Source organism: Anoplopoma fimbria, chromosome 17 (assembly GCF_027596085.1).
Source record: "Anoplopoma fimbria isolate UVic2021 breed Golden Eagle Sablefish chromosome 17, Afim_UVic_2022, whole genome shotgun sequence".
Classification (NCBI taxonomy): domain Eukaryota; kingdom Metazoa; phylum Chordata; class Actinopteri; order Perciformes; family Anoplopomatidae; genus Anoplopoma; species Anoplopoma fimbria.
The window spans coordinates 15,077,539-15,098,753 of record NC_072465.1 but is presented as its reverse complement, the minus strand read 5'-3'; the positions used below and the strand labels follow the sequence as shown (position 1 = coordinate 15,098,753).

At 39.0% G+C, this 21,215-nt stretch overlaps 3 protein-coding genes across 4 annotated transcripts in view; all 3 read right to left on the bottom strand.

The window, feature by feature from the left end:
• LOC129106268 (potassium voltage-gated channel subfamily B member 1-like) overlaps positions 1 to 728 on the bottom strand; it is a 30,896-nt gene extending 30,168 nt beyond the window's left edge. Inside the window, exon 1 of the mRNA XM_054617650.1 lies at positions 159 to 728. Coding sequence (XP_054473625.1) covers positions 159 to 713 — 555 coding nt within the window. The 5' untranslated portion in view covers positions 714 to 728. The remainder of the gene's footprint in view (positions 1 to 158) is intronic.
• A 2,535-nt stretch (positions 729 to 3,263) lies between these two features.
• Positions 3,264 to 11,434, bottom strand: LOC129105930 (prostacyclin synthase-like). Its single transcript, XM_054617206.1, has 10 exons — positions 11,344 to 11,434; positions 10,537 to 10,660; positions 9,500 to 9,675; positions 8,814 to 8,957; positions 8,133 to 8,260; positions 7,230 to 7,411; positions 4,525 to 4,678; positions 4,102 to 4,283; positions 3,567 to 3,718; positions 3,264 to 3,439 (listed from the first exon to the last, which is right to left on the bottom strand). The coding sequence occupies exons 1-10, from the start codon at positions 11,409 to 11,411 to the stop codon at positions 3,289 to 3,291; spliced, it is 1,461 nt and encodes a 486-aa protein (XP_054473181.1). The 5' UTR covers positions 11,412 to 11,434; the 3' UTR covers positions 3,264 to 3,288.
• A 1,317-nt stretch (positions 11,435 to 12,751) lies between these two features.
• thumpd3 (THUMP domain containing 3) lies at positions 12,752 to 20,132 on the bottom strand. 2 transcript variants are annotated; one of them, XM_054617274.1, is made up of 10 exons: positions 20,069 to 20,132; positions 19,325 to 19,664; positions 19,061 to 19,138; positions 18,558 to 18,986; positions 17,851 to 17,981; positions 15,669 to 15,738; positions 15,213 to 15,328; positions 15,002 to 15,106; positions 14,773 to 14,896; positions 12,752 to 13,031 (listed from the first exon to the last, which is right to left on the bottom strand). In XM_054617274.1, exons 2-10 carry the CDS (start codon positions 19,568 to 19,570, stop codon positions 12,840 to 12,842), a joined length of 1,491 nt encoding a protein of 496 aa, XP_054473249.1. In that variant the 5' UTR covers positions 19,571 to 19,664; positions 20,069 to 20,132; the 3' UTR covers positions 12,752 to 12,839. The 2 variants fall into 2 exon arrangements, with proteins under 2 accessions (XP_054473249.1, XP_054473250.1); XM_054617275.1 differs by lacking the exon at positions 20,069 to 20,132 and adding an exon at positions 19,832 to 19,979.
• Positions 20,133 to 21,215: the final 1,083 nt, after the last annotated feature.

The following is a 21,215-nucleotide window of genomic DNA, read 5'->3' as shown; positions in this document are numbered from 1 at the left end:
ATTTTTCTAAATTTACACCCTTTTAATTAGGACCAAACTCTACTCAGCAACTTTGCCACTTTGTGATGGATAAATCTTTATTAAAAACCTAAGTAATATTGAACTGTTGGTTGTATGTCAGTGCTATGCTCTCTCGGGGTGGCTGTGTAGGACATTACCTTAGCAGCAAATGATGAGCTTGGTTTTTCCAAGAGGTCCCAGAGCTTCTTCCTCTTCTCGGAACAACATGTGGTTGTAAACTCCTCTCCGACCATCTCTTTCATGTTCTCCGCCTCTCTCTTCAGCTCCTCGTTCATCTGCTCCTTTTTCTGGTGGTACCTGGCCTGGCAGCAGGACTCCAGGTAGATCTCGTCGATGCCCCAGAAGTCCAGCTCTTGACTGAACGAGAGGGCGCACATTTCCTCCATCATGTGCAACTTCCCGGTGCGGTAAAAGTTCAGGATGGAGGTGAATGCGCCTGGGTGTCTGTCGAAAAAGTACTCGCTTTCATCCAAGCTGTAGTCGTCGCATATCTCCAAGATCGAGTCGTGGGTGTTGCAGTCCCTCAATTTGCCCAGTCTTGTGCGGGGAAGCCTGTCCAGCGTCCTCCACAGGACTTCGTGGAGAAGGCCCCCGACGTTGAGTCTGACTCGGCGGGTGTGGGTCTTGTTGCGGATGATGTCCAAGGTATCCGGTGGCAGCGAGGTGGCCGACTGAGACCCCGTTTTGATCATCTTCACTCAAGTTACCCGGTCACATGAAAAGACTGGAAGATAAAATCTGGCGGATTAAGAAGACATTTTCCTGTAGATGACCGCATCAGGGTCCTCCCTCGTTTCTTCTTTTGGCTGTAATAAAAGAAAAAAAAAACATAATTGAAACGCTGTTCAACAGCCAGTGATGATGTCCTACAGTAACAATGGCAGGTGGTTTATCCACTCATCAGAGAACCAAATAAATATTTTAATCAGCTTTGAGAGGCATAGCCGCTTTTCTTGCTGACAAGGGTGGCGGTGGGGGGGTGGAGAGACGGGACAATAATAAACGGGACTCCACTTGTGAGCGCTGTCCGGTGCTGAAACACCTGTCTGTCACTCTACAGACCGCTGTCTGTCGCTGTCCGCCGACTGTGGTGCTGAAACGTCTCAGCTCGGTACGGGACAACGATCGATCCCGATCCAAAGGCGGCGTAATTGGGAACTACTCATGTGAATGTGTTGCTCAACTGTTCTCTATATTAAAATTGACTTATATCAACACCGATAATCAAGTTTGATATACAGCCCATAATACATTATATCAACCCATGAGACCGGACAAATTTTTTTAGCAGTTTTAAAGTTAACTGGGCAAACATGCCATAATAACGGCATTATTTCGCGCATATCTGAGTCATGCAAAAACAACTGCACTTTGGAGAGATATGAATAAAGCAATACCTACATGAGCTGGTAGTCAAAAAAGTAAATATTGTGATGGTGGTCAGCTACGCCAAATAGAGATATGACATACAATATCAAAGTGAAACCAAGTGGGCTATAGCCTTTACAATTAAACCTGACATGAACACAATAAAGACATAATGATACCTACGTGTCTTCCGCTTATCCCGATTCACCTCATGGACGGACATCAGCAACATTTCAAGAGTAAACGCGTAAAAACTTGCTATGGCCGTGCAGGTGTCCGGTGCTCTGCTGGGAGCTGGTGGAGGCATCATGAGCTACGAGGCGACATGTTGGAAAAGATACATGTCTATCACCGTGTCCAGTCCGCTTTGTCCAGCCGTTCTGAGCCGATTCAACAAGTAGACTCTTTAGAGTAGCCAGGAATACTCTCGGTACCTCTCCTCTACCTGCTAACAGTGTGAGTGAGTGCTGGCCGGCGCCTGTGACTGTGAACGGGATCCTGCAGGGGGCTGATTTCACTCAGGCTCCTCCAGCGGCTGCAGCCTGTGTGAGTTTAACCCTCACAGAGCCAGTGAGCCACAGCTCAGTGCATCTACATGGTGTTTCTGCTTTGTGGAGCAGTGTAATAGGCCAACAAACAATATTAGGAACTCAAAATAATTTAAATAAGGTACTATATATCCATAATAAACTGTAATCCTATGAGGATTATTGTAGACATTTTAAAAATATATTATTGACCATTATAATATTACTTTTTTTTTTTTTGAACAGGGACAACGAAAAAGAACATTAACCTTCTATATAACAAGACAAATTGCTATTTTCCACCCGTAGTCCCTCTGCAAGTATAGTTTGAATAATAAAGTAGTTAAAAAAAGTTCAACATTAAAAGAAGAGAAACCAATAGAATAAAACCAAATACAGTACTAAAGTAGTCAAAAGTATACAAGCACCCTCAAGTAAGGCCACTAAATACACCATATATCCTCATGGGCCACAGATCTAGCCTATTAGAGACAGAACTACTGTAGACTAAGGCTTCGTAAGATTATCAGAATGATCTTATTCTTCCTTGGATGGTAGCATATACATTTCTACTAAACTGAAAAGCAACAACTATACTACAATATCTGACTACAATATCTGATATAAGTCGGTGCAATAGTATAATCAGTCTTGGCAGAGAAACACCCAAGTGGCACAAATTCAGGCTTAGCGGGAAATTTACTAGTTGATCCGCACAAAATGGCTGAACACAATTAAATTGAAGCTGCATTTAATGTGGCTGATTTTGTCCATGATTGTGCCCTTACTTTTTCCATGTTTTTCATTCTTAAACAAGATATAAAATATGAATAGAAATAAGAGCATGTTCTTTGTTGTTACTCTGCAAACCTGCACTGTACCTTACAATCTGTGGTACAATGTCAATCGGCCCCTGCTCGTTGGTGATTAGTGGCTTTCCAAACAACATATAAATCTAAACTTTCCACTCAGCTTCACTATGCAAACAGCAGGCATGTGTCAGTGTGACAGATGTGGGGCCGGCTCTGTTTACAGTACAGACAGTCCCCTCATTACGCTCATGCTCTCTATTTAACATACAAAACCATCCTCTAAAGCTGAAGTTTTTACCACAAAATAATAATGTTGGGGGCGGCACAAACTTTTATATGACTGTAAGGGACTCACCAATAGTTTTACCCAAAAATAAATTTGACAACACAATATTGTACACAATGTATTATTTACATTTATTGATAAATAAAAAAATAACTATAAACTATGTAATAAAAATATACAATACAAAAGTACAAAGGTAATATTGACACTATAAACAATGTGCATGGGTTGAAATGTGCATAACTAATATTTGTATTTGCTTGTCTTTAAAGTACTAGTTTGTATTCCTAGGTTTGTATCGGACAAGTAAGTCCCCCTCCGGTTGTAGCATCCCAAATCCATAACGACTGGAATTCACCTCCGGCATCTGAGCATTTAGGTCACACAGCTCCAAATCATAGTTAGTCAACACCATGTAAACAAACCTGGAGAGTAAACACAGATGAAACATGAAATTAGAAAAATTCAAGCGGAAATTCAGGGTGACAAAAAACATTTTGAGGTCTTAACGGATTGTAAAGTTACACAATGAACTTCTTCTAGGACACTCACTGTCTGATTGTGTTGATGGCAAACTGCTTTCCCACACAGCCGTTGGTCCCTGCGCCCCATGGCATGGTGTAATATTTCAGCCGCCTCCCCCCTTTGTAAAAATCTCCCTTCACTGATCCATCTTGATTCAGGAACCGATCATACTTGTATTTCTAGAATGGAAACACATTTAGAGATGCAAGCAATTAGAAAAGACACATTTATTGAAGTAAAAATAGCTTAATCAAACAGTCCAATGTCTGTTTGTTTGCCTAAATTTTAGCGGACAATGGTTTCTTAATGCAGCCTATAACTGCAATTTCCTTCCCACGCCTATTAGCTGTGTTTCTGTTCCCATGCTCAGCTAATCCCTCAATGGTCAACTGGGTTTGACCTCCGGGCAACACAGGGTCAGCTTTGTGTAGGCGTCAATTGCACCTTAGATAAACACCTACGCTTCTTACACTTAAGTCTGCCTCCAACTAGTCCCAAAGACAATTACTACTACTCCTGCTGGCAGCACAGGGAGGTTTTTTTTTAAGAAGACAGGACAAACCTGTGGCTCGTGGTGAATCTCAGGGTCCATTTGAGGGCTGTTGAAGGGGAACAAACACACCCTGTCTCCTTTCCGTAGCTGGTACTTTTGGCCATCAGCCATGTGGAGGGTCTTTTCCTGCACTACCTCTCTGGTAATGAAGGGAGCAGCAGTGAGTCTAAGTGTCTCTTCCAAGGCGCTATCTGGGGTTGGGCAGAAAGAAATGTTGTTATTAACAGCAAAAGAGCAACAGCTTTTTGCCCTCATTTGCAATATTTCTATACTTGCTTTGCACTATATATGTACATAATGTGTTTTATTCAAGATTTCTTGGAATGTGAATCAAAACTTTAGTTTCTACCCTATCTTACCAACAACAGAACCAACCTGCAGTACTACCAATACATGTTTCTCTGTTTACAAAAGTTGGGATAAGGCCCTTACCAAACACAGGTGTGGCCATTGGTCTGTCCAGGGATGAGGTCTCTGAGGTTTCCATTGGTGAGATCCCGCTGAACTCCCTTTTCACTGCTGTCAGAGCGTCAGGATTTGTCAATAAGTAGCCCAAGAGCCAAAATGCAGCAGGACCAACATTACCCTGAAAACAAACAGAGACTCACATGAAGACTATGATAGGGTTGTTTCTCTCACTCTGGTGTTGCATAGTGACGGAGCAGGTGGTTATTTGTTTAAAGCAAATAAAACATCAGATGACAGCCATAGTACTCACATCCATCCCTTGTTCGAGTTGCAACAAAGCACACATTTCAATAAAAGTTAACTTCAATTAAATAAAAAGGTCTAATGAATCTTAAGTGCTGGGAAATAAAAAAAAGAACAGCTTCCTTTAATGTGTCTAGGTTGAGAGGTGCCATGCTCTGGATAGTCTCACTACTGTCAAAGCTCAGTGCGGTAATGGTTTACTTAATAAGGAGAGCCATTGGAAACCTGAGGTCCCCTACCATCTGTCTACTACCAAAGGCAGGTCAAGCTATGAAGATATTTAGTTTTTCAGCCAACTGTGGCGCTGTCTGCCAGTAATAGTGTCTGCCAGTAATAGTGTCTGCCAGTAATAGTGCACACTGTGGAACTTTAGCACAGTGAATATATTACCATACAATTGCCTCTTGAGTCACTGCTAATGCACCACAAAGTGTAATTAATGCTTCCTTCAAATTACATAAACACTGCTGATGATATAACTTGTAAAACATGCATCACAAGAAGAAGACATCCAAACTTTTGGCAGATGTATCACAGATCTGAGTGTCAGAGAGCTTCTTAATATATTTCACTGTTTAAACCTAATCCTATATTGACTGTGATTACAAAACTGTTAGTCATAACTGCAATAGCTGTCCAAGAAATCCTCTGTATGCCATGACAATACATGTCATGGAATGGAAGTTTAAAACTTCTTAAAACACATTTTTACAGAATGGCTTTTATGTGATGTCGTCGTTTTAATGTTTCGTTTTCATTTGGTCTTAGTATTTTATCTTATATTCGTTTACTATATTTTACCTATTTCACTTGATTTTATTTATTTTGTTCGTTTATTTGATTGTCACTTGTTATTTCATTTTGTTTCTTTGTTTAGTTTTATCCTAACGATTGTTCTTAATGTTTCTTCTATTGCACTGTTTTGCTGGCTTGTCTGTCGAAGCACTTTGCAAACCTTGTTTTGAAAAGGTGTTATTATAAGTTATTATTATTATTATTATTATTATAAATGCTCTCACTAAAGTTTTAGAAAAATAGTGACTCCGTGACAATGAAAAGTTATGACTCAACACTTGTAATCAAATCAAATAAACCACGGTGACAAGTGCAAAAAAAAAGGATGAGTAAGCAGTCTGCAGCGTAAGTCAAATGTTGAAGTCAACATCTGATTAATGTTTTTGATGCAGTAAACCCCTCCAGCAGGCTATAGGCAAGACTGTGTGAGTAAGAAGTCAAGACCAGCTCAAATCCATCTCAGGAGAAACACTTTAAATTGTGTGTAATGTAGTAACAGTGAAAAATATCATTTAAGTTGCAATTTCTCTCATTTTGACGCAAGATTCAGCCCTATGAAGTCCATCACTATTAAAACGAAGTCTCAAGACATTCTGTTTCATCACATCGTCTAACTTTTGTTCCTGAAGCCCTTTAATGGTTTTTCCAATCAAAGGCAGAATAACTGCTGTGAGAGCAGAAGTGAACAGCACACTCATGTGCTAAGTAAGCGTACTGCACAGTGGTGGAAGAAGTACTCTGAAATAAAGGTACCAACACCACAAAGTCAAATAACCCCAGTACAAGTAAAATCCCTACATTCAAGATCTTATTTAAGTTAAAGAACAAAAGTATCATCAGTAAAATGTACTTAAAGTATCAAAAGTAAAAGTACTTATTCTGGAGAAAAATGGCGATATGAGATATTAAATTATTGGATGTTAATACTGATGTAAATGTATAAGCATTTTACGGTTGTGGCTGTTCAAGTTGGAAATCATTTTTTATAATGATAGGTAGTTTAATTAAGGCTCACAAGATTAATCTGTTGGGTCCTGAGATGAAAACAGAAGATCTCTAATCTTTGCAGTTATTTGTGTAACATTATGTAATTCTACCTCGTTGGGCATTAAACTGTTATTTAAATGAAACCATTTGAGATTTTTAAAGAGGAAATGTTTCTCCTTGACACCCAAGACTAGATTGGGGCACCAACTACATGTTTTTGTTTTTGGTTAAAGGCCACACTTCAAAAGAGTTGAGCCTAACTGGTTTTAATCTTTAACAATGTTTTTTTTTATTTGATAAACATGTCATTTTGCTTTGGTTAAAATCTCCATCTGCAAAGTACCTAGTAAATGAGGCTGTCATGTTAAAGTAATGGAGTAAAAAGTACAATATTTTCCATCTTAAATGTAGTGAAGAAGTATAAAGTAGCATAAAATTGAAGTAGTCATGTAAAATATCTCAAACTGTGCTTAAGTATAGTACTTGAGTAAATCTACTTGGTCACTTCACCACACTGTGGACACCACAGAGACACAGAGGCATAAAGTTCAGCTAAGAGGACATCTTTCCTGATCTCTAGAGGTTGACGTCAACTGAAATATTGCTTTGCGCACACAGAATACTTCTTCTGACGTTTAACTGACCTGCGTGGCCCAAAGTTGCATCAGTACAGCTTTCTTCTGCGTCTCTTCATCGGCCCCCTCCTCCTGCAGCAGCCGCCTGTAGTCGTGAAGCCAAGGGCTCGACTCCGAGTCCTCAGTCAGACCGGCTGGAGCCAGAAGCTCCCACAGCCTCTGCCGAACACTCTGGGCTGACCTCTTCTCCTCTGTCATACAGATAAACATCACAGAGTTAGTGAATGAGTGAATCAAAGGCAAAACATAACCTCCTACTCACTGTGAACCAGAGCCCATACACATAAACAGATATTACTGTGCATAAGAGGTGGGAGAGGAACATTGTTTTTTTAGGTTTGACAAGCAGAACTGGAGGAGGAGTGCAATACTATTGTAAATTGTCAAATTTCCTGTGTAGTATGGGTGGAACAATTCCAAATAATGATGCAGCACAAAAAGAAAGATGAGGCCTGAGGGAAATAACGTGTATGCAGGGAGTTACTAGTACAAGATAGAACACAGACTGTAGAGGACTTTGATGAGGAATTGTGAGTCGTGAAAAAAAGTAAAAAAAAAAAAGCTCTGAGACACTATGTTAGCAACTGAGTAAATAAACTTGCCATGGCAACTGCAAAACAAATCTTAGTGAACATCCACTGATGATGTCAAAGTACGTTGGTTACAAATGTAAATAGTGACAAACACACATTACGTCTTCCCCTGACTCTTTGCTTGTAATGGTGATGATCCAAATCTACGCATGATGTGCAGCAGACACAGACACACATGTTTTGTAATTCATTACGTCACAGTGCTTTCAAATAACTGCAGGCTGCCTGACTCAATCTTCTGATCAACTCAGGAAGAATATCAGCCAGGCCATGAAGTTTTGAAGTGATTAATTGTGAGTGTTGTTTTCAGCATCACTACCTGGCTTCAGTGTGCCCCTCGCCATTTTGGTTAAGAGACCATCAAACTTCTTGTACTCTTCATAGACACTCGAGGGGTCAGTGCGGTTGTTGTTCTGTTCTCCTCCAAACAGCGTCAGGTACCCCGCCCTGCAGAGAAAGGAGATTTTTTAAGCATTGATGGAAAGATAACCAGCCCACACAGCTTTTCTCATTTGAAAGCGAACAAGAGACACCCTTTCAACTGGTATTTTTCCACTGGCCCACACAAGGTGCAGCATCTCCTTATGATGGATGTCACCATGTCACAGGAAACATTACCCCCATGTACTGTTTCACATTCCAGATATCTACTCTATCCTTTGTTTGCTGATGATATCTCATAACATGAAAGACCGCTACATTTCTGATTCACATCTGAAACATCTGAAAGAAATGTTCGACCTTGAAGGTGACCTAGAACATTTGTGTGTAAGAGTGGAGTCGGCCTACATTTCTCTTTCTGTGTTTACAAACAGAGCTGAAAGCTTTTGACATGCTGTTTAGGAGTGAGTGTGTGTGTGTGTGTGTGTGTGTGTGTGTGTGTGTGTGTGTGTGTGTGTGTGTGTGTGTGTGTGTGTGTGTGTGTGTGTGTGTGTGTGTGTGTGTGTGTGTGTGTGTGTGTGTGTGTGTCTTTGTGTGTGGGAGGTGAGGACATTCGTACTTGAAGAGTAAGCTGTAAGAAAAGTTGAACAGTCCCTCCTCTTTCCAGTTTTTCTGGTTCTGAGGCATCTCGGCTTTCAGCGAGGCCTGCAGGTGTCTGCTCATGGTGGTGTTCAGGGCGGCAAAATTCACTCCCAGGAAATGCCTGCAAACACAAAACGTTGCGGTGACGAGGTAAGAATAGGTTAAGTGCTGTACCATTAAAGGGGATCCTGTAAATCATGTCACACTGTTGACATAAACACATTATCAAAGCTATTTGTTGGCTTTGATCCCTTGTGTTCCCTGAGGTAACATAACTTAGGTTTTATTTTAAGCAAATTTGGGTGAAGTTGTAGCATGCTGAGCAAAGAAAGGTGGGGAAAGCTGCACCCATATCACTGAAATGCAATCTGAAGAAGGCACTGTTCCCGGAAGTTGACCATTTAAACCTTAAGATGTGTGTGGCATTTCCCTCCGTTCTTTGATATCTGCCAGTATCTCATTACAGCAGGTGTCTGTGCAATAACAATACAAGAAGCGCTAACAATAGATTTCCCAAAATAGAAAGGGTTTTTTTCAAAAATATCCACAGCGGTACTAGTCATGAGACTCGAGTGGGAGGATCCCCACTAACAATTTTCGCTTTTACATTTACATGAAATGAAACATGCTTTCAGTTTGGAGTATAAACTAATAAGGGCATACTTCTTCATCATCGCTTTGGCTTTAGCCGGCTGGTGATGTGGGAGCCGCAGGTTGAAGATCCTCTCCATGAGCACCTGTGCATAGCGGGTAAAGTCCAGGGAGTCGGAGTCATTGATGACTGTGTCGTACGAGTGCGGATCCAGCAGCACCGTCACATAACGTCCAGCAGCACGCACCTGTACATCATCGGTGCAAAAGTGAGAAATGTATGAGATATAAACAGCTATAACTCTTTCTGCATCCATTTCTGAGTGCTTAACTGTTTTATGATATGCTGTAAACACAGTTATACTATACTACAATATTTTGTTTTAATTAATGTTATGTGTCTTATATCTTAACTATGTTGTCAGTTTATAAGCAGACCATATTCACCCCAGTTTATTTGATTTCTGTTTAAATGCAATATTAGTTTACTCTTTAATGAATACAAAACTCGGTATCACATTTCTTGGAAAAATAAATTGATAACACCACTCATATCAAACTTGATATATTGTTTCAGGATAAATCAAGAATTATAGTAGATCCTGTTACATGAATAACAACATATTATTTAATCTTCTACAGTAGCATTTGGAGAGTCAGGTTTAAACTCTTCCAGATTAGATTCATAAAATAAAAACAAGCAGAAAAGTCTGATTTTAAATTCACTGCCCATGACTTCACTTTTCTCCTTTAAATTAAGCATTATAACTGACTACAAAGCTTTCGATAATTATGAAGATAATAATATATCATCATAAAATCATACTCATAAGATTAATTCTTGACTTTGGAAACAGCTGTTGACATAACAATCTGACTTACAAGTGCATTTGGTAGCTGATCTATCTATCACATAATCTTCTTCAGTGGCGGTAGTTTGTCAGGGAATTGTAAATTTCCATCTTTCTTTTCTGAGCAGTTTAAAGACTTTGAATCTGAACTTTTACACTAATATGAAGCCCTAAAAAGTGCTGATAATAAATGAACATTTAAGTATCCACTGAGGAGACCAATGAACGTGCATCATCTTTAGGTTTTTTTCTACTCACTGTGAAAATGTCACCGTGTTTCTGCTTCATCCGGTTTAAGAACTTGGAAGCATCTTTTCCAAACTCAAGTGCATGGCCTAACCATGGGATAACTCCTTTATCTAGAGGAGGATCGCTCTTGGATCTAAGAAAAAGAAAGAAAGATAAAGAAAAAAACACACAAGAAAAGTTAAACTGATTGTGAATTTTCAAATAGTTGCTATTTTTAAGATGCTCATCAGTTTGACCGGTTTTAAAGGTGGGGACACAACTAAATAGACAGTGATTCTTGCTCATTGGACTTTTATCATGAGATTATTAGTATAGAGGTAAAGGTCAACAACACAAAAAGTTAGTTAAGTAAAAAATCTGATTCTTCATTGTAATTTGTAAGTGGCTCAAACCTTTACCTCTATTATCTACCTCAAATTGGAATTGGAGATCATTGGAATTGAAATGACCTCAGACAAAAACATAACTCATTACAAAAGAGACACTTAAGCACTGTTGTAGTCTAACCACATTCCTCTGGAGAATGAACAACCTGCTAAACTAATACAATAAATGGGTTCACCACAATGTTATTATAAGCGTTACACCCCCTAGCCATAGCCTCGAATGGATTTTAAAAGACCCACGAATTTACTTCTCAATTGACAGCACGATATAGATATTACAAGAAAAAATAGTGAAGATATTACAAGAAAGCCCAACAGATTCAGTGTCAAACGGAGTATTTACGCAGAGTTCCTTCTTGTGGCAAATACTACTGTATTTACAATATGTACAGATGGCAGATCAATACAAGTGAATGAAACAGTAGCTCACCTCGATCTGTGTGTGAGAATAAAATAAAGCAGGACAGCTTGCCCGAGCAGAAAAAGGGTCCAGATCATCTTCGGTGTTTACGTTCCTCTCGGCGCAGTCAATGAAGTCCCCTCGGCTCTCACATGGCTTTTTATGAGCACAGTTACGCCAGTGTGTGTCGTCACATCTCATCTGTCATAACATCTGTAGACTGCTTGTCTCACTAACGCGTCTGCGGTGTGTTGCGTGTTCTCATGCAAGTCATGCCTGGTGACTTTGATTGCCGCAAGGAAATAAAAATATACCAATTGAATTCCCCTTAACCCATGTGGGACGAGCCGCTCAGCTACTCGTAGGGCTATTTGTTCCTATGCCAGAATATGTAGGTGCTGACCTAGAAAATATATAAATAAATCTATATTAGCATTGTCCTTTTGTTTTCAGATGATGGGGAAGTATCCGCACTTATATCTGCCTATGAAAAATGTTAGTGCTCAAACTATCGATCAATAATAGGCTATTAATACTTATTACAGCATATACATTTAAACTATGACATTGTTATCCCTTGTTATAGTTTTTTCTTACTATCAATACCCGAATCAAATATATCAAATTCAAACTTTGTTTAATAGTTTCATGCGAGTTTCTTGCTTTGATTAGTTATGACAAGAACTGCTAAGAGTTGTACTGTATTTTCTCAGTTTGGGAATATCCCTTAGTTGTTTAGGGTTGGGCAATCTTCAATTGAAAGGCTCAGGGAAGTAGGTTATCTATTACTGTTACTTACAAATACTGGTACTTCCCTTTTGGACTTAATATGAAATGATATTATCATTACGTGTTCCATCCTGTTGGGTGTTCATGTCAGCACGTCAGATATGGAGGACTGAAGGAAAAACACAGCTTCTACAGATGTGCTGGCTCACATGTAGGCCTTAAAGAAAGGAAGGGGAGGGGCTCATTCTGCGTGGCTTTCACCTACTGTCTTCTCCAGCCGGTCAAATATAGAATAATAGTAATCGTAACACATAATGATAATAATAATAATACTAATAATAATGATGATGAAAATAATAAAGTACCCCTCCCTGTACCTTCTTTGTTGTAAATGTGTCACTGTCAAACAACTTGTATGATATGATGAGTATTTACATCAAGTGACATTTTGTTTGAATCTTTATTAATCAGAACAATATGGCAATGTGCAGTTCATGTAAAATGGATGCAGCGGGTCTGAGGATTGCAGTGAACATTTTTTAGCAAGTTTTTGAAAAGCAATATGACTACTAAACTGCTGCTGAACATGAAAATATTTTTTCTATTTCCAGTTAGCCATCATCACATTAAACCAAAATGAGGTATACAAAAACGGATTCACAAAAACTGCTTGGCAAGCTCAACCAGAGAACCTGAATGAATTTTAAAAAAAAAAGTGAATTGTTAAAGAGAATATAAATAATGTTGATCCTACATGGCCTCAAATATAAACTCAGAACTTAAACGCAGGATGTGAATTAAGAGAGCTCCTTGTCGCCCTTCTCTTCCCCTTGAGCCTTAACTGTTCCTCTTGATTCATAGACATCCTCCGGAGTTTGGCCAAACACGGCACTGGTCCGCTTGAGGAGGTAGACTCCAGCATGTAAACCCCCGACATTGACCCAAACAGTATGCAGCCTCTTCCACAGTCCTCCCATCCTCGAGATTGCCTGGAGACGACATAAATTTCATGAGAGCAAACTGACAAATGAGACATTTGTTTTGTGTAAAACCAGAACTCTATAAGCTTGGAAAAATACAGCTGGTTAAAGTCTTTCTCCATGACTCAGAGTTAAACCTGCATCATTCAAACTGTGGGGGGAATTATTTAGAGTTTATTTAGAGAGGGTAAACTGATTCTACACATGAGCTTTTAAGTATAGGTCACGTTAGGATGTTTAAACTTGATGGGGAGCTGCATAAACATAAAAAAACTCACAAATGATCACAACTGATAGTGGTAGAAGAAAATAAAACCAACACTGGCCCTTTTCACTTTACAATAGAACGCCATGTTACTATATAATATTATCCTTTATTTGAGTTTGACCAAGTCTGTGAAAGTATACCACAGAGACAACAGTAAACACATCATTGACTAACATTTTGCGACCTATGACCCCATTTGGAGGTCCAACATTTTCATAGCACACTTTCTTAATCTGATTTAACATTTTACTCAGCTCTTTGTGAAATTCTTTCAAAAGTGTACGGTTATTTGTTAATGCATAAAAAAACAACCAAGTTACTGTATTAGATGGATTGCCATTATTTTTTGAAATACCAAATGAAGAAGGACTTTTGTAATCCTCTGACTCCTACTTCCAACGCCACCATCTGGTCAAAATTATAATTTGCCCAATACTTTTGGTTTTACAACCAAATGCTCTCAACATTTCCATCAGACTCAACTGTACGGTGTTAAGTGCAAAGTAATAAATGTAAGCAGGCTAACATGCTAAACAAAGATAGTGAGCATGATAAACATTCGACCTGTTTATCGTCATCCTGCCTGAAAAAAGCCTTTGAGAGCTTCTAGCATGGCCAAATAAATAAACGATAAGAGCCATTAATGACATAATACACTGGACAGCTTACTTTACTAAAATGCCATATCGGTATGTGTCATAATGTTTAAAGAACAGATGTTCAGTCTCATGAGACATGACTGGTTATCGAACAAAAACTCCAACTACCTGAGATGTGCATACAGTATATTGTTGACAGGTAGAGTGGTCTCAATGCACTTCTTTTTAATTATTTTTTTGACAGGTTCCGATAACTCTCAGTTAATAATTTACTAAATCACAGGCATGGATTACTGCAGAGATGTACAGATTGGGAAACAGCGACCGTGATCAGCCAGTTAGTGAAGCTTAAAAGATGTCCACAACTGGCTAGGAACTTTTAAAAAAGCAAGCTAGTTTAAATGTATTATTTTTAGGTAGAATGTCATGACAACAGCTTTTATTCTTGGACACAAGGTGTACTATTTATTTGTTACCTTGACACGCCTCCATCTCAAGCTCACTGAGGTGTGGAGAAAGCAGAACCACTCATAACACAAGGGTGGAGATAAAAACAAAATTGTTTTGGGTGGAACATGGTATTTTAATTGTGTATTGTCTTACTTTATAAAGAAATGCGTCTGATCAACGCAAACAGCGTAGCATCAGAGGGCGCAATGTATTGTACTTAGTGTGCTGCATGCAGAGACTGCCAACAGGCGTACATTACGAATTAACATGTAGATTAAACGATCAACAGCTCCAATGATTATCAGGAAGTTGTTGGCAGGACAGGACTTGCCATGTGATTTATTTGAAAGTTCTCGTGTAATGGAATATTATTTGCTTTTAAAGTTTTTCAGCAATGTTGGAAACCCTGTTATCTGCATGAGTATACGGTTACCTTTGCAAAGCACTTCTTGTCCTGAGTCAACAAGACAGCCTTCCCTGTGCCCGGTGTGCACACACGGGCCATTTCTCTCAGACAGGAGGGGTACAGGTCCCAGTTGTTCTTCCTTGAGCCCATTCTTCAAGAAAACAATGGAAAGATTTAAACTCATAGCTGGGGTGAAAGTGATGAAAGATAAATCCATTGTTAAACCATGTACTGCACACCACTGTTATTATGGTACCTCTTCCCAAAGGGCATGTCAGTGATTACAATGTCGACAGAGCCGGTCCTCATGGGTAAATTGCAAAGATCCCAACGTACTGTGTCAATGGGCAATCCAGAAGCACTGTTTGAAATGAGCCAAAAAGGATTTTAATTATTATGACAATCAACTATGCACAAATGTATATTAAAACTACCTCCTCATGAGATGTCCAGCTGTGCAGACTCACCTGCCTTTGTCTGCCCTCCGTTTCTGTATGTGACATACATTATTTACTGTGCGGTTAACTGCCATGTCATGGTTGTCACCGGCAATGTAGAATGAACTGTTAAATTCAATGGCCCCCTGGTGAAGAAAAGCATAATACACATTCTTTTGAAAAAAATACAAGAAAAAGTGAATATTTATCAATACACTTTCTGATCATTTGATAGTTGAAGTCTTCAGTCTGTTGTTAGCTCATGAAATTAATTGAATGTGGGTCATCAGAAGACTTGATCAGTGGCTGTGGTGCATTGTGGTGCAGTGTAATGATGTGTTTTTCAGTGTGACGTGCATGGGCCTTTGACACTGTATACTTGAGAATGTGGAAAAATTACAAGGTTATTGGAGAGGGGTTTAATTTTTCAAGACTTTTTTTTAATCTAAGCAATATTGTAGTCCAGGTAGAGCAGTTATGTCTCACCTCTAATGGTATAGCTCCAGTCCCACACATCGGATCCAGTATTATATCTGATGTCTGAGGTTGACAAAGCCTGTCAACAGACAAAAGAGTATGTATACAGTTCATCACCAGTGCAACATGCATTTATTATCAAATGGACTCATTTTATTCATGTCAATATGTAGCATCCACCAGATCTGCTGTTCTTTTCCGTCGATGCCCAAAACAGCCTGCTGCTCTAATGAGACAGAATAACTAAATTAGATTTATTTGAGCACTTCCCATGCCGATTTACATCAAGGATACATTTCTACTCACTTTTCATGCTGTCTTAACACTATATTTAAAGACTGATTTTACTGGATTGCACTGTCTTTTATTTAAAAGTGAGAAATATACAGTCTTGGCCAGCAAGTCTACCGCAATTCGCAGCAGCAAAAAACAGTTTTGACCTTCCAGAACGCTAGACACGACTCTCATAAAGTTGTTGAATTACTGAAAAGTACTTCCGTATGACATGTCACAATAATCCCAACTGCACCTATCCTCCCTCAACAATCTTATTTGTATCTAATGCATTCATCGCTTGTAGAATTGTAGTAATTGCTAAATGTTAAAATGCTTGAATTTCATCAAATATTTATAGTACTTTGGTTAGCACTGCATTACATTGTTATGATTTGTATCTCTTTGCTCTCATTGTACTCATATGGAATGTGCACAATAGGTGTTTTCATTTGATTAAGTTTCTGTTTAATTACCAATTATTAGTATTCACTTTTGTTCATATACTGAATGAACCTCTAAAAAACTGTAGCTAGGCCTATTCTGGGGCGGCTCTGGCACATGAGGTAGAGTGCTTGACCCGCAACCACAAGGTCGGTGGTTCGCTGAGGTGTCCTTGAGCGAGACACCTAACCCCAAAATTGCTCCCCGGGCGCTTCATTGCAGCCCACTGCTCCTCCGGGATGGGTCAAATGCAGAGAACTGAATTTCCCCATTGTGGGACTAATAATAAAGGCTTAATTGTGCCTGCTTTGCATATTCAACTTCAAACAGATACCACACTATTTGCATGTGTGTTAATGGACTATTAAAGTAATGACTCATATGTATCTTGGCTAGTTATTTCTGTTGTACAAAGCATAAATCGTCCTCCCTCTATGGTAATTTGGCACTAAACATGGCCAACAATCTTTGCCAACTATTCTCTCTCATTCAACCTGTCATCCTCTTGTAATGTGGACTTAAATTGACCACAAGTGCTACTCTCCATGCTTTATCTAAATGTATTCATATAAATCTGGCATGTACTGGCACTAATATACTAACCATGCCCAAAACAAACAAATCCAAATATTACCTGAACCAGAAAAAGTTCCAAAACTGTATTTAATCTGTGGGTGCACCTCATTTTCAGTAGTCTAACTACCTATCATTTTCAACCCTCTACTCAACAGAAAGGTGCACAGATCATCACCTCTGTGTGTAAGGCGTACTAAATTTTTATGGAGAAATTGGTGTTTTAAATCAGAAAAATAAAACAATGCATTTTAACTTGTTTATTTATGTTCTAATTTCTATGAAGAAATTGCTTAGCAGTGATGTTGATTGTCTAGAGTATTTTGTTACACCCTAAAATAAACAGTAAGGCATGACTTGCAATTTTTTCTCCAGAGAAGAGGTTGTTCTTGGCAAGTATGATGGTGTTGAATCGGCTTGTATAAAGTCAGGGCTATCAGATGGAAGGATTGTTGTACTGCCGCACCAATTTCTTACCTAGTATCAATATTAATGTACTGATCCTATTATTCTCTACGTCATTTGGCCAATTTTGCTTCGCATAAGTCTTAAGAAAAGGACCTAGTTAACTGATCAATTTGTATTGGACAAGTTATGGATCATTATTCACTTTCCTGCTGATGTAAATTAAGTTTGTGTGCCGCTTATATTTGTCTTTTTGCACCATTCTCTTTATGTGTGTCTATTCGTGTGAATGTGAGCAAACACATTGAGATCTGCTGTAATTGGTGGCGAGTCTTGCTGTATTTTGGTTTTATTATCAAATGGACTCATTTTAGCAATTAGCAATTTAGAATAATACCTTATTTAAATGATATACATATTAACAAAAGCTTAACTTTAACCTTAATAACTCCCTGAAACGTTCAAAAACAGAGCTTAAACAGCGATGTAGAATTACCTGAGCATGCCATAACACAAGGTAGACCGCAGAGTGGTGGGTCCAAAGTGACTGATGTTCCTCCTGTGAAGACTCTCTTCTGTGAGTGCAATGCCGATCACCACCTCTACATTGTGTATGTTTAGTAACACCTGCAGTTAATGAACATACAATGCATGATTACAAAGCAATAATCAATTTAACCACTCATACATTTTTTGTATTCTATGGAGCTGAAATGATCATCAAAAAATGAATCACCAACTATTTTGATGTTGGATCAAGTGTTACTTAGCAGCCTAATATTCTTGTCTATTTAGTAAACTGGAACATGCGAGCAAAAAGCAAACATGTTGAATTTACTAACTATTTCTATATCTATCCAAACAGACATTTAAATATCAGCTCAACCAGAATAGGCACTAAAATTAAATTTAGTCTGTAAACAAACTGCTTTTTTGTAGTCGAGTTACACAGAACTGGCAACTGCTACCAAGAATGAAAGGGCTTTGATAAAACATGTAGACAATGTGAGAACACCAATGCATTATTCAACTTGTTCTCGGAAAATGTTACTCAACAGAGTTGTTATTTTTTCTTTTGTTACCCAAGTTGTTAATCAAAACATTAGCTTATGCCTCGCAAATCCATCCGGATAATCAGTGCTTGTCTTGGCCAGTGTGATGGTATTCAATTTGCTTCAGTCCAGTCCGAGCAAGCATGCCTACCTCTATGTCAAACTTTGTCATGTCTGCTTTCCACTGGAAGAATTCTTGCACAGCTCCACCAAAGTCTCTGGCTGCCTCATTAGAGGAAAAGCTGTGTTTATCACCAGCCCTGTTGCAAGTCACACGAAACTTGATGAGTTTGGCCTCAGGTTCTGCCTCTTCTGAGTCCTGTGTGCTGGTCTCCGTGTCAGACGTGCTCTCTGCCTTCGTCTGGCTTTCAGCAGCAGACGCCGCCTGAGGAAGCTCTTGCTGCTCAGTGTCAGCCACAGTTGGATCAGTGGCCTCACTATTAGATTTTCCTTTGGTGCCATTTCCTCCTTTCCGGTAACCTTTCTTTTTTTTCAGGGTGCCATTTAGTTTCCACACCTCTAAGGCATTAGTCCAGGGGAGTTCGGAGGCGAGCTGCTGCATCTCCATCAATGTCTCCTCCTGCACAAACACAGTTGTCATTACCCCTGACGATAAACATCAGCTACAACAGAATAATGCTGGTCGTAAGTTACCTTTGATTCTTTGAATTGGTAATGATCATATTCCTCAACCACAACAAACAGGTTGTCCACAGACTTTAAAAGATGGGCCTAGAGATTCAAAGAAATGACAGAGAGACAGATACATTTTAGATGAAGACTTTTATCACCTGGCAAAATTAAACTCAGTGTTTCAACGTTTACAGCATCAAGGCAAAGTTTTCTATGCGTATAATGCAATTGACAGTGAGAAACACCGTGAAAGAAAAAGGCATACATTGATTTCAAGTTTCCTACCTGAAAAAGCTTGTCAGTGGTTATCGGAAAGTAGATGCGACCCCTGTCTTTGCTGATTCGGGCATCAACCCCAATTTTCTCCTTGACCTCTTCTGCAGCAGTGTGCTCAAATCCTGTAGGCACAGTCGCACCAATGGTGACAGTGATGACCTCCCCGGTGGTGGCATCATTCTCAGTGGAGGAGGAGGTAGATGGTCCCACTGTTGTAGGGCCTGGTTCTGCAGTGATACCTTCCTGGGAGGACATGCTGTATTTGTAGGCTGCACCTCACCAGACTCAGATGTATAACTGGAGGTTATGAATGACAGCTGGTGCCAAGCTCAGAGGCTCACATGTAACCCTTGGAGAGAGAGAGGGGGTATTAAAACTGTTAATTCTGCATATTTTGCCATACTCATGCATGATGAGTCATTTGCAGGAGAGCAACGTGTTATAAAGATATATTGAGTATTAATATGTGTCATACGTTAGCATAGAATACGTTTTAATTAAACAGAGGGTATAAACCTGTAACGTTTAGCTGGGGGAGCAATGTTACCGGTTAACTTAGCTTGCTAACGTTAGCTTTAGGGAGCTAGAAAGTTGTTATGACTAAAACGTTAGCCACAGAAAAGGCTTTTATTAGAAGGCAATGCCACATAAAGGTACGTGTTTATGTTATGAGCCCCCGGGTGAACTGTAGCAGCATATGGTTAAAGTACAAGAGTTAGTTATATTAAACTTGCTAACTGGAGTCGGACCAACCTGTCAAACACGAGGCGACAATACCACGTTTTCACTCATCAGCAACAAGACTTCCGGCGGAAACCCTCCAGAATAAAAGTGTTATATCTACAAATAAAAAGATTCCACAGACTACATGTCAAAAAATACTTCAATGTGAAAGGAGTGTACAGTGTCTATTGTACAATATTATTAAAACTGTATGCACAAACTATGTCAAAATATTCACATACATCAACATTTTTTCTTTTTTTCTTTTTTTTCTCTAAATATCTGTAAACTCTTCCAGTGTATCGTGTCCATTGAAATACATATTTGTATTTTTGAAAATTGTTCAGTATCACAAGTTTAAAATTACATGACAAAAAAAAACAGAACAATCAAAGATCAAATTACAGCTACAGTAAAGTAAGAGATGCTAGTTATTGATTTAATTTCCTAATTGTCACAGTTGTTTGTATGACCTTCATTAAGTGGGCGTGGTGCTTAAATAATAATGGAAATTATTGAAACTATCATAGCTTTACGTCTTAAAAACGTAGGTTTTGTTTTGAAAGCCAGAGGGCCAAACAGGAAATGTAGTGCGTGCCAACTTGTTTCATCTTGATCATGTGTTTCCATTCATTTTCACTGGCTACTACTTCCGGGTACAGCTTTCCTTAATCGACAGAGGGCGCCATGATATAACTTTTTGAGCATTGTTTGAGATCACTGAACAAAATCATTCACTTTGCACAGCAACAACAATCAATACAAAAGCAGAATAAGAGAGATAGTACATGAAGAGAGAGAGACCACACACTTAACTTAGCTCCACCACTGTGAAGAGTGTAGCAGGCAGGATAATAGATATACAAACAAACCAAAACAACCTTAGGCGATTTAGGGGGAGGCAATAGAGAAATTATGGATCAATAAAAAGACAGGTTGTTTTTCCTTATATTATTGTCTGTAATTATGGGTTGTTAATCACCAGTGATTGTAATGCAGTGTTTGGACATTGTGATGACACAGATTCATCAGTTTTCTAGAGATGTGTTCAAATTTATTTAGTCACTAAGTCATTAAGCATCAACAATGAGTATTCAGTTGAATCAAACACATATCACGCTATTTACTCGTAGTTATATTCGTGCTAGATCTGGGGATTTTTGGTGGCTTACAATAG